The 12801-nt window shown below is 54.3% G+C and overlaps 1 protein-coding gene across 3 annotated transcripts; it reads right to left on the reverse strand.

The window, feature by feature from the left end:
• Window positions 1–303: 303 nt before the first annotated feature.
• ZNF668 (zinc finger protein 668) lies at window positions 304–12736 on the reverse strand. 3 transcript variants are annotated; one of them, XM_023191060.1, is made up of 4 exons: window positions 12163–12300; window positions 4214–4317; window positions 3229–3897; window positions 304–1733 (listed from the first exon to the last, which is right to left on the reverse strand). In XM_023191060.1, exons 3-4 carry the CDS (start codon window positions 3873–3875, stop codon window positions 521–523), a joined length of 1860 nt encoding a protein of 619 aa, XP_023046828.1. In that variant the 5' UTR covers window positions 3876–3897; window positions 4214–4317; window positions 12163–12300; the 3' UTR covers window positions 304–520. The 3 variants fall into 3 exon arrangements, with proteins under 3 accessions (XP_023046828.1, XP_023046829.1, XP_023046827.1); XM_023191061.1 differs by having other exon boundaries at window positions 4137–4317; XM_023191059.2 differs by lacking the exon at window positions 4214–4317 and having other exon boundaries at window positions 12163–12736.
• Between the last annotated feature and the right edge of the window lie 65 nt (window positions 12737–12801).

Consider the following 12801-nt stretch of genomic DNA (forward strand, 5'->3'; position numbering starts at 1 on the left):
AGGCTCTCACAAGGGGTCAGTGGGCCTGGAGATGCCAGCTCCCGGCTGCCAGAGGCACTGCTCCTCCAGGGCCACCTCAGCCCACTTTTGATCACTAAGAATCCCAAGAAGGGCACAGGGAATTTCCTTTCTTACTGCCCATGGAACCTGTTGTCACTAGACATCCTGAAACATACTTTGGGAAACTGTGTCCAAAGACCCTTCTAGTTTCATATCTGTGGATCCAGGGGTCTCCGCTGAACCTTATCTGATGCCCAAACTCCCACCCATTCACTCCTAACCAGAACACAGAAGACGACCTGGTGCCAAAATGAAAGCTTTAATGAGTGTTACTCCTAGACAGTCACGTCTCAGCTGCTGCCAGCCTCCATTGTCCCAGCTGTCTTAGCTGGGCGACAGGTTAGCTAGTTGCTGAGGGGTAGGGATCTGGAGTCTAAAGAGCAGAGCCAGGCAAAAGGAGGTACAGGAAGCCCCCGATGGGGGCTGGGCTCCCGGAGTGTGGTGCTGGGGGTCATGGGTTTCAGGCCGGCCCCTCTTCAGGTATTCCTAGCAAAGCCGCCAGGGGCTCCAGGGGTGTGGGGGTCCCCATGGGCACAGGGTGGGTACGTTCGTGCTTGCGCAGGTCGCTGGCACTCAAGAAGGCCTTGGGACAATGGGGGCAGGTGTAGGGGCGCACTGAGCTGTGAGTGCGGCTGTGTTTCCGCAGCCCAGCCCGGTCAGAGAAGCTCTTGCCGCACTGGGTGCAGGGGAAGGGCCGGAGCTCCGGGTGTGAGCGCTCGTGCCGACGCAGCAGTGTCATTGTGGAGAAGGTCTCCTTGCACTCTCGGCACACAAACTGGGGGGGCTTCTCATCAGCCTCCTCACCCCCCACCTCGCCTGCCCCTTCCAGGGGACCAGGAGCCTCCCGGACGCCGGCATCCTGGCATTCTACATGCTCCACCGTCATGCCCACCACCTGCCACTGTGTGGCCATCACACCACCTGACTCTGGGGGCAGCCCTAGCAGCCCTGCTGGAGGGTCCCCTAGCCCCGCCCCTGCTGCTGGGGTGGCTGAGCCCTCGCCTGCCACGCCCACAGGCAGCGCCAACCCCACCACCAGCTCCTGTGCAGGGGGCGCCCCCGCGGCCTCACTGCTTCGATGGGTCCGCTCGTGCTTCCTCAGGCTCGATGACACCACAAAGGACTTTCCGCACGCGTTACAGTGGAAGGGGCGCTCCCCCGAGTGCACCCGGCTGTGCTTCGTGAGGCTGGCACGCTCGGCAAAGGCTCGCCCGCACTCCTCGCAGCGGAAGGGCCGCTGGCCAGAGTGCACCAGCGCGTGCCGCTTGAGGTCCCAGGACGCCACGAACGTCTTGTCACACTGCAGGCACTTGAATGGCCGGTCGCCCGTGTGCACGCGCCGGTGCATGGCCAGGTCAGCCGGCTGCCGGAAGTCCTTGCCGCACTTCTCGCAGTGGTATGGCTTCACCCCCTCATGCGCACGCTGGTGGCGCCGGAAGCTCGAGGGGTCGGAGAACATGCGGCCGCAGCGCGGGCACAGGAAGGGCTTCTCCCCCGAGTGTGTGCGCTCATGGCTCTGGTAGGAACTGAGCTGCGTGAAGCCCTTGCCGCAGGCCGGGCAGCGGTAGGGCTTCTGTGCTGCGTGGATGCGCTGGTGGCACGTGAGAGAGGATGAGCGGGAGAAGCTCTTCCCGCACTCGGAGCAGAGGAAGGGGCGCTCGCCGGTGTGGGACCTGCAAGTGGAGGACTCGGCATGAAGGCGACAGACCCCATAACCTGACCCCACTGCCTGTCTGGGCTGTACTTTAGGGGTTCCCCAACCATCCGTGGGGGCCTAGGCTTAATCCCCTAAGAGCCACATTGCTGCACCCCAGAGAAAGAAGCCTTCAGGCTGGCTGGGTGTCTATTCCAAAGACCCGTCTCTGCACATTAAAAACCAAGATATGGGCCGGGCACGGTGGCTCATGCCTGTAATTCCAGCACTTTGGGAGGCCGAGGCCGGTGGATCACGAGGTCAGGAGATCGAGACCATCCTGGCTAACATGGTGAAATCCAGTCTCTACTAAAAATACAAAAAATTAGTCGGCCGTGGTGGCGGGCGCCTGTAGTCCCAGTTACTCGAGAGGCTGAGGCAGGAGAATGGCGTGAACCCGGGAGGCGGAGCTTGCAGTGAACCAAGATGGTGCTACTGCACTCCAGCCTGGACCACAGAGCAAGACTCCGTCTCAAGAAAAAAAAAAAAAAAAAAAGACCAAGATAATGGCCAGGTGCAGTGGCTCACGCCCGTAATCCCAGCACTGTGGGAGGCCGAGACAGGCGAATCACCTGAGGTCGGGATTTCAAGACCAGCCTGACCAACACGGAGAAACCCCATCTTTACTAAAAATACAAAATTAGCCGGGCATGGTGGCGCATGCCTGTAATCCCAGCTACTCTGGAGGCTGAGGCAGGAGAATCGCTTGAATCCGTGAGGCAGAGGTTGCAGTGAGCCAAGATCACACCATTGCACTCCAGCCTGGGCAACAAGAGGGAGACTCCGTTTCAAAAAACAAACAAAGAAAACCCCTCAAAAACCAAGATATGCGTCCCCTGCCTTTTTTTTTTTTTCCCCTGTTCCCCAGGCTGGAATGCAGTGGCCTGATCATGGCTCACTGCAGCCTCGACCTCCTGGGCTCAGGCCATCCTCCCACCTTAGCCTCCCAAGTACCCGGGACTAGAAGTGTACATCCCCACGCTCGGGTAATTTTTTTATTTTTATAGAGACAAGGCTTGCTATGTTGCCCAGGCTGGTCTTGAACTCTTGGGCTCAAGCGATCCTCCTGCCTCAGCCTCCCAAAGGGTTGGAATTATAGGCGTGAGCTATTGTACCCAGCCAAGAAACGTGTCATTAATGTAGAGGCTGAGAAAAAAAAAATGACCTAGACAAACCCAGCCCCACTCACACCTCCTGGTCTCCACCAGACCCTCAGAACTGCCCAACTCCAAACCCTACCCTTTCCAGCTGGCCTGCAACGGATGCCAATCTGACCCAATCCCATTATCAGGGCTCCACCTCAAGGCGGTCACCACCTCTGCCCAATCATGGTCATCAATTTCTCCCACATGCCGAGCCCCTCCCCTTGGATCTGCCCCACCCACCTTCCCATTGGCTCACTTTACCCTGAGACTCAACCCCAGGCCCCATTGGCCGCAGCAACGCTGTCGCCCCGCCCCGGAAGGCATCCTCACCGCTCATGGTTGCGGAGGTCTTTTAGCTCGGCGTAGGCTTTGCCGCAACGCTCACAGCTGTAGGGCCGCAGGCCAGCGTGAGTACGCCGGTGCTTGCGGAACACTGAAGGGTCAGCAAAGCTCTTGCCGCAGTCAGCGCAGGCATAGGGCCGCTCGCCCGTGTGGCCGCGCTGGTGGATCTTGAGCTTGGAGAGTGCGCCATAGGCCTTGGGGCAGTGCGCACAGCGGAAGGGCAGTTCGCCAGCGTGGGAGGCCAGGTGCACGCGCAGGCACACGGGCTGCATGAAGCGGCGGCCGCACTCGGGGCACGGAAAGGGCTTCTCTCCCGTGTGGCTGCGCCCGTGGCTGCGCAGCTCGGGTGCCGTCTTGTAGGCCTTGGGGCACAGCGGACACGCATAGGGCCTAGGCTTAGCCGCGGAGCCTGCCACCTTGTCCCCACTGGCTTCCTCTGCCTTAGCTTCTGTCTCCGGCTTTGGCTTCAGCTCAGCCACCTCCTCAGAGCAGTCTGCTGGCCCGTGTGTGGCAGCGTGGCGCGCTGCCCTGGGCGCATTTGGAAATGTCTTGGTACAGGACAGGCACTTGTAGCGGCGGCCAGAGCGCTTGTAGCCGGGGGCTGGGGACCGGGCCTCTGCAGCCTCCACTTCCATGGCCTCGGTGAATGGAGTTTCCCTGCAAGAGAAGCAAAGTTAGACCAAAGCCACATACCTTCGCCACTCTTCAAGGCCTCAGAGAGAACCCTATCTCATCTGCATTTCTCACCTCGGAACCCCCACATCCTTCCTGCCCAGCATTCCTGGCTCTGACACCCTGTGTTCGTTTCCTCCCTGAACTGCTCACTGAAGAAAGGAGTTGGACCAAGTGACCGTAGAGCCACTAAGAAAGGAGGCTGGGGGTCACAAAAGATTCACCTATACTTCCCTCCTCAATCTCCAGGCTTTTCCAAACACTGTGGCATTCCCAGAGGTCCAGGTTCCATCTGTCTCACCATCTTCCTTCTTCAGCTCAGTGTCCAAGAACTATGTCAGGATGAAGAGTGTACCCAGACGTGGGCCTGGCCTGAAGGTCTCCAAGCGCCCAGAAAAGACAGACCTGGGACCAGAAAAGCCAATGGGCTAAATCTAGTAGCTGGCACTGTCTGGAAATGACAGGTCCCCAGCATCTGTGTTTTCTTTCCTCCTCTGAATGGTTAGCCCCTCAGAGACAGCAACTGTTCACACAGAATGCTGCCCTTGCACAGCTGTACGGGCCTCCGCCCCAGACTGGAATCTGTCCACCCTCTGCTCTGGAATCCCCGTTGGCCTGTTCCCACAACTCTGGTAATGGAGAATCACTCTCAAGGCAGCCTGAGCCATTGCTAGCAGCTAGAAGCCTGTTTCTGAGTCATAACTGATGTACCTGATCTAACGTGGCCTCCTGGCATACCAGCTCTAGCTGAGATCCCTACTTTCTGGTCCAGAACCCAGACGCCCTCCACCCAGCTGCTCCTGGGGATCATGGCTGGGAGGAAACAGGATTAACGGCTGTATTAGTCTTAACACCAGCTCATCCTCCCTGGGGGATGAAGGGAAGAGGATTAGGGCAGATCCACTTAAGGAGTGCTCAGCAGCTGCTGCTGGGGGAAGGGGTCTGAGGAGTGGGGGCTGCAGGGAGCCAGGTGTGCCCAGAGGCTAGGAGGCCTACATTCTACTTCCAGCCCCATGGATTACTATGAGACCTCAGTGAAATGAGTGTTGTTTATAGGCCTATTTCCTCATCTGGACACCTTAGAGGTTGGTGGCTTCTAAGTTACGACACGGGTTGAGGAGGAGGAGGAAACTGAGCTGAGCCACGAGGATGCTAGGGGAAATACAGAGACTCAGGGCCCCTTATGCCAGGAAAAGGTGGGAGAAACAGCTTACCTGGTTGACCCAGGGAGGACACAGGAGCCCCTGAGGCATGGCAAGGGCCACATCCTTAGAGTCAGCACCCTTCTGCCTGAAGTCCCGGCCTCAGGCCTGCACGCTGCCCTCCCTCCCCAACCCCATGCAGCCGGTCTTCTCCCAGAAGTACTGTATGATGTTTCCTGTTCCCTGCTCAGGAACTTTCCATGGCTTCCACCATACCATGCAAATCCCCAGGTCCTTCCTGCTTGTTCCAAATCTGACAAGTCCTTCACTGGAGCCCCACTTCCACCAGGAGGCTCCTCAGGCATCTCCCCTTTGGGTTTGGCCCCAATCCCACAAAACTCCATTTTATTCTCACTTGGTTATTTCACTTTTCCCGCTAAATCCTGGGGCTTAGCCAGGTGTGGTGGCATGCGCCTGAAGTCCCAGCTACGTGGGAGGCTGAGGCGGGAGGATCCCTTGAGCCCAGGAGTTCGAGGCTGCAGTGAACTATGATCGTACCACTGCACTCTAGCCTGGGCAACCTGGCGAGACCCCATCTCTACTAAAAATAAAAATTAGCCAGGTGTGGTGGCATGCGCCTATAGTCCTGCCTACTTGAGAGGCTGGGGTGGGAGGACTGCTTGAGCCCAGAAGTTCAAGACTGCACCACTACACTCCAGCCTATGAGACAGGGCAAGACACTGAATCAATCAATCAATCAATCAATCAATCCATCCATCCATCCATCCTGGGGCTTGAAGATGAGTTAAAGGGATTGAATTCTAACCTTCCTGATGACTTGAATTCTTCCTACAGTTTCCAAAGGATCCCTCCCTATTTCTGGATGAGGTACTCACTACCTCTCTTCCAGATGGTTTCTGGAGAGTCTGCCTGATAAAGTTCCTCCTTAATAAAAATGATAGCTCGGGCCAGGTTCAGTGGCTCACACCTGTAATCCTAGCACTTTGGGAGACCAAGGCGGGTGGATCGCTTGAGCCCAGGAGTTCAAGACAAGGCAGGTGGATCCCTTGAGCCCAGGAGTTCAAGACCAGCCTGGGCGATATAGCAAAATCCCATTTCTACAAAAAATACAAAAATTAGCCAGGCATGGTGGTGCATGCCTGTACTCCCAGCTACTCAGAAGGCTAAGGTAGGAGGAATGCTTGAGCCCAAACAGATAGAGGTTGCAGTAAGCCAAGATCGTGCCACTGCACTCCAGCCTGGCAACAGAGTGAGACCCCATCTCAAAAAAAAATAAAAAAAATAAAAAAAAAGATAGCGCACATTTACTGAGCACTTGCCAAATACCAGGCAGTATCCTAAACTCCTTATGTGTATTAGCTCGCTTACCCTTCATGGCAACCCCATGAGGAAAGTTCTATTATTCCATTTTCACAGATAAGGAAACCGAGGTCCAGAGAAATGGTTCAGTATTTTGTTAAGTGCCCAGTCCCTGAAGCCAAACTGTCTGGCTTCAAATATTGCCTCCATCACTTCCCAGCTGATGTGACCTTGTGTAATGTACTGCATGTTTCAGAACCTCAGTTTTCTAATCTGAAAAATGGAGGTAATGATAGTACTTACCTGACAGGGTTGCGTGAGGAATGAATGAGTCAAGAATAATTACTGTCCTCAATTATCAGAGAGTCTTCTCAGAGCCAGACACATTGCTGGGTGTGCTAGTTTATTTAATTTAATGTCTTATAGCTTCCTGAGATAGGAATTCTTGTCCCTACTTTACAGAGGAATAAATTGAGGTTCCAAGCGTTAAGTGACTTGCCCATGGTCCCTCAATGGGTAACCTAAGCAGCTGGGACTTCGGTCCAGGTGTTTAATTTGCCTTAAGTTGCTGGGGTCTTGCTCAGAGGTCTGGGGCCTCTTAGGCTTGTCTGCTACCTTGGCCAGCCCCGCAGTGACCAGAACCCTGGGCTCAGGTCATACCTGTGTCTTCTCTCATCCTTGCAGAACTGCCTTGAGACCCTGTCCGGCACCATTTATGTCTCTGCTTCCCTCTCAGAGGGCTTGACCCAGTGGTTCTGAGCTCTGGTCCTTCTACTGCCTCTTGCCAGCTCTGGGTCTCAGCCTCCCTATCTGTGAGTCAGACACCAGGTAGTTGGAGGGGCAAATCCCTCCTGCCACAGCACTTCCCAGGGGAAAACGTAGGGGAGTGCCAGGTTGGTCTCAGCATGTGCCCAGCTACACAAAGAGGCCAGGTAGGTTTCCGTCTAACATCCCACCATTAAACATATGTGTGTGTGTGTGTATCTATCTATCTATCTATCTATCTATCTATCTATCTATCTATATTTTTTAAAGAGCTTGAGATAGGCCTCAGGAATCTGTATTTTAAATACACTCTGGATCATTCCAGCCAATACTTTCGTTTGTTTGTTTGGTTTTGAAACATGGTCTCACTCTGTCGCTCAGGCTGGAGTGCAGTGGTGCAATCATGGCTCACTGCAGCCTTGACTTCCCAGACTCAAGCAATCCTCCCATTTCAGCCTCCCAAGTAGCTGGGACTACAGGCATGCACCACCATGCCTGGCTAATTTTTATTTTATTTTTAGTAGAGATGAAGTCTTGCTATGTTGCCTGGGCTGGTCTAGAACGCCTGGGTTCAAGTGATCCTCCCACCTCAGCCTCCCAAAGTGCTGGGATTATAGGTGTGAGCCACCGTGCCCGGCCCAACCAATACTTAAGAACCAAACACACATCCTTAGGTCTCCACAGCTCTTAGGAGAGGAGCATTTTAAATGTTCACTACACCTCTTTTTCAGATATTGATATTAAGGCCCCCACAAAGGAAAAAACATACACAAGGACATACAGCTGGTCAAGGAGCCAGACTCAAACCCAAGTCTCCAGGCTCCTGGGCAGGACTCTCAACCACTCTCCATTCTCTCCCCCAGGTTGAATCATGAGACTTTCCACTGCTCCCAGGAAAAAGACCAATATCTTTTCCATGGCCAGCAGAGCCCTAAACCATCTAAATCCTGCCTACCCGGGCAGATCACTTGAGGCTAGGAGTTTGAGATCAGCCTGGCCAACATGGCGAAACCCCATCTCTACTAAAAATACACACACACAAACACAAAACCCTGCCTACCTCACCTCCCACTCCTCTCCCCGGCCCACTGGGCTCTACCCACAGAGGCCCCCTTTCTTCTCCTCAAAGAGCTAAATTCCTTCCCACCTCAGGGCCGTGGCGCTAGCAGTTCCCTCTGTCTGAGCCACTCTTCTCCCATGATCTTTGTGTAGCTGTCTTTTTGGTTTTATTTGGATCTCAGCTCCCAGTCACCTCCTCAAAAAGAGCTTTCTTGACCACCTTTCCTTTTCCCCCGCCTTTTAATATTTCTAATTTTTTCCCTTTTTAACCAACCAAGGAGCATTGAATGACTACCTTTCCCAATGCTATCTTTACCCTGATAATCGCCTTCTGTCTACTCCTCTTTTTTTTCTGACAGAATTTCACGATTATCTATCAAGCAATTCTCCTGCCTCAGCCTCCTAAGTAGCTGGGACTACAGGTGCCCGCCACCACACCTGTCTAATTTTTGTATTTTTAGTAGAGATGGAGTTTCACCATGTTGGCCAGGATGGTCTCGATCAATTGACCTCATAATCCGCCTACCTTGGCCTCCCAGAGTGCTGGGATTACAGGTGTGAGCCACCGCGCCCGGCCCTTTTTTTTTTTTTTTTTTGAGATGGAGTCTCACTCTGTCACCCAGGCTTCAGTGCAATGGTACAATATCTGCTTACTGCGACCTCTGCCTCCTGGGTTCAAACGATTCTCCTGCCTCAGCCTCCCAAGTAGCTGGGATTTATAGGCACCCGCCACTACATCTGGCTCATTTTTGTATTTTTAGTAGAGACAGGATTTCACCATGTTGGCCAGGCTGGTCCTGAACTCCTGACCTCAAGTGATCCACCCACCTTGGCCTCCCAAAGTGCTGGGATTACAGGCATGAGCCACCGCGCCCGGCCCTCTTTCCTTTTTAAAAATTGTTATTTTTATTTATTTATTTATTTTTGAGACAGAGTTTCGCTCTTGTTACCAAGGCTGGCGTGCAATGGCATGATCTCTGCTCACTGCAACCTTCCGCCTCCCTGGTTCACAAGATTCTCCTGCCTCAGCCTCCCGAGTAGCTGGAATTACAGGCGTCCACCACCGTGCCCGGCTAATTTTTTGTATTTTTAGTAGAGATGGGGTTTCACCATGTTGGCCAGGCTGGTCTCGAACTCCTGACCTCCACTGATCCATGGCCTTCACTTCCCAGAGTGCTGGGATTACAGGCATGAGTCACTGTACCTGGCTTATTTTTATTTATTTTATTTTATTATTTATTATTATTATTATTTTTTGAGACAGAGTCTCACTCTGTTGCCCAGGCTGAAGTGCAATGGCGCCATGTCGGCTCACTGCAACCTCTGCCTCCCGGGTTCAAGTAATTCTCCTGCCTCAGTCTTCCAAGTATTTGGGATTACAGGCGCCTGCCACCAAAGTCAGCTAATTTTTTGTATTTTTAGTAGAGATGGGGTTTCGCCATGTTGGCCAGGTGGTCTGGAACTCCTGACCCCAGGTGATTCACCCGCCTTGGCCTCCCAAAGAGATGGGATTACAGGTTTGAGCCACCATGCCCCACCTATTTATTTTAATTTATTTATTTTCTTTGAGAGAAAGTCTTTGTTGCCTAGGCTGGAATGCAGTGGCTGGATCTCAGCTCACTGCAACCTCCACCTCCTGGATTCAAGTGATTCTTCAGCCTCAGCCGCCCGAGTAGCTGGGATTACAGGCGAAAGCCATCACACCTGGCAAACTTGTGTATTTTTAGTAGAGACAGGGTGTCACCATGTTGGCCAGGCTGGTCTCGAACTCCTGGCCTCAAGTGATCCACCCGCCTCGGCCTCCCAAAGTGCTGGGATTACAGGCGTGAGACACCGTGCGTGGTCTTTATGCAGTGGCTCAATCATAGCTCACTCCAGCCTGGAATTCCTGCACTCAAGCAATCCTCCTGAGTAGCTAGGACTATAGGCACCCACCACCACACCTGGCTAATTTATTAAAAATTCTTTGTATGTAGAGATAGAGGTCTCACTATGCTGCCCACACTGGTCTCGAGAACTCCTGGCTTCAGGTACTCCTCCACTTCGGCTTCCTAAAGTGCTGTCATTACAGGCATGAGCCACAGCGACTAGCCCCCTCCTCTCTAATTTCCTTTATGGTGTCATCTGGACAATACTCCTTGCAAGCTTACCATGGACAAGGTATCATTCTAAGCACTTTGTGGGTAATACTCAACTACTCAAGCCAATTCCACAGCTGCCTAGAAGTTCGTTATGAGTGAATGTTTGTGTTCCCTGTCCGTTCATATATTCAAATTCTAACTCTCATTGTGACTGTATTTGGAGATAAGGCCTTTATGGAAGTAATTAAAGTGGAATGACATCATAAGGGTGTGACCCTGGTCCAACAGGATTAGTGTTCTTATGAGAAGTGACACCATAAAGAAACAAGCTAACTAGTCACGGTCCCAGCCAGTGTTCAAATCCCAGACACCTGCTCTCTGAGCCCTGACTATTGCTTTGCTAGCATTACACATCTTATGGTTTGGCTGTTAATTCTCCATCCCCAGCACCAGAGTCCAGGCTGGCAAAGAGCTAGGAAACTGATTATCTGCATCGTCTACACCCAGAACCGTGTGTGGTGACCCAAAACAAATGGAAGGAATCAACCTCAGATGAAATTTGAACCCAGGTCTGTAGCCTCTGCCTCCTGCACAGTAGGAGTTTGTGAGAATGTCCACCAATAACTGTTTATTAACTGAATTCTTCCACCTTTCCAAGTCCACAAGGCCCAACTATTGCCCCAATATCCCACAGTGGGCTCCCTGTCGTGGCGATGAAGCCTTGCTTTGCTTCACTACTGGCTTAGGAACCGGATGAAGTTCTATTGTCTCACTAGGCAAGCAGAGATTCAATTTCCAAAAATCCTAGGCTAGGACCCTGGGGCAGGGTTGAAGAGAAAAAGGAGGCACCTCAATCTTCCCATCTCTAGAGCAGATGAACCCTGCAGAAATGAGCGTTAATCATCTCCTAGGCCGCCAACCCGGCCAGTTCACAACCTGATCCCAACCTACTTTTCCAGCCTCAGCTACAGCGACAGAGTCCTCCTCCCGGCAGCGACCGAACCTCCAGCCACAATTCTCAACCCTCCGCCTCTAGATGCAGTTTTCTGGGCTCGGGAGCCCTTGCCTGCCTTCTCCAACGGGAAAGCCCCTTTACATTCTTCAAGAACCCCCTTCCCCAGTGCCCTCAGGAATACTTAATGGCAGTAGAGAGGTAAGGGCCCCACGCCGCTCTGGGCCTCAGTTCCCTCATCAGTAAAATGGGGTCCCTGATGTTTGTGGGAGTTTGAAGGGCGGTGGGGCCTACGAAGCGCGCCGAGGAGCCGAGAGTTGCAGAAACCCGGAGCTCCTCGCTCCTCGCAACCGTCTGTACGCAGCGCCCCCGCCAGCCAGGCAGTCCTTGGAGGGCAGGACCCTGGGTTGACTTGTGTCGTTTTGAGTCTCGGAAAACGTGGCCTCGGAGGACGTGGCAACCAGGACTGAACGAAGGATGAGGGGATGAACAAATGAATGGACGGAGGGCCGAATGCGGGACAAAGGCTTGCAAGATGGCGTTCTCTAGGACCGCGAGAGTGGTGGCCCGGCCTCGGCCGGGGAGGGGGCCGCCGGCGCCGGGGACCTTGCAGCGCGGGCCGCGCGGCCGGGACAAAAGCCCGCAACATGGCGGGCTCTAGGACCCCCGGGCCCGCACCGCGCCGGGACGACAGCCGAGCGGGCCAAGCCTGGGTGTCCGCAGCCCAGAACCGCGGAGACAGTCGGCGGGTTCTAGGACCTGCTGGGCCCGCAATGCGCCCAGGGCCGCTCACCGCCCGCCCCGCCCGCGCTGCTCGCGCTGGACCAACCCAGCCCGCCCTCGGCGCCCGCAGGGAAACTGAGGCCAGCTCGGATTGCGGCCGCGTGGGGTCTGCCCGGGGCCCTTGCGGCTTCCCGCCGGCGTTTCCTACCTGATGAGACTTGGGCTGACTCCGTGCTGTCGGCGTTGGCTTCTCGCACTGACGGAGCCCGGATCCTGCCAAAGAGAGGCCGGCGCTAGGACCCAGCGGGGGGCGGGGAGGCGGGACCGGTGGCCCGGCGAGCGGAAGTGAGGGACCTTCCTCAGCTAGGAAGGAAGGGAAAGTTCCCGGGGAACCTCCAGCCAGAGAAGCATCTTGCAAGAGGTCTCTGTGGGTGCTGAGGCAAGGGGAGGCAGGGCAGGCTGCCGGTATACGCCGGCCTCGTGTTAGTCTGGGGCCAGGTCACCGGCAATGTCTTCAAGAACCAGAAGGTGGGAGGACAAAAAGGCCATGCTCAAGCTCTGCAGAACCTAAGTCCGCTTATATTCCACAACATTTCCTTTAATAGCAACGAGTGGATTTCACGAAGTTTTCTCCATCTGCCTTAGGAAAAGTCTTCCAGGGAGCCCCACGAAAAGTGTCACCAAAGTACTGTGGCCAGGGCTGCAGAATCTTTTTCTCTCTCTTCTGCGCCTATTCAATGTGCACCGGAACGATTCTAGCTGCTCTTGCCGGAAGTGTGGCTACCGTAGCGCGCAAAGACGCCTCCTTGTGACCTACGTGGGCGGAGTCAGTCGTGCAGAACGAGAC

The sequence above is a fragment of the Piliocolobus tephrosceles genome, chromosome 17, assembly GCF_002776525.5.
Source record: "Piliocolobus tephrosceles isolate RC106 chromosome 17, ASM277652v3, whole genome shotgun sequence".
Classification (NCBI taxonomy): domain Eukaryota; kingdom Metazoa; phylum Chordata; class Mammalia; order Primates; family Cercopithecidae; genus Piliocolobus; species Piliocolobus tephrosceles.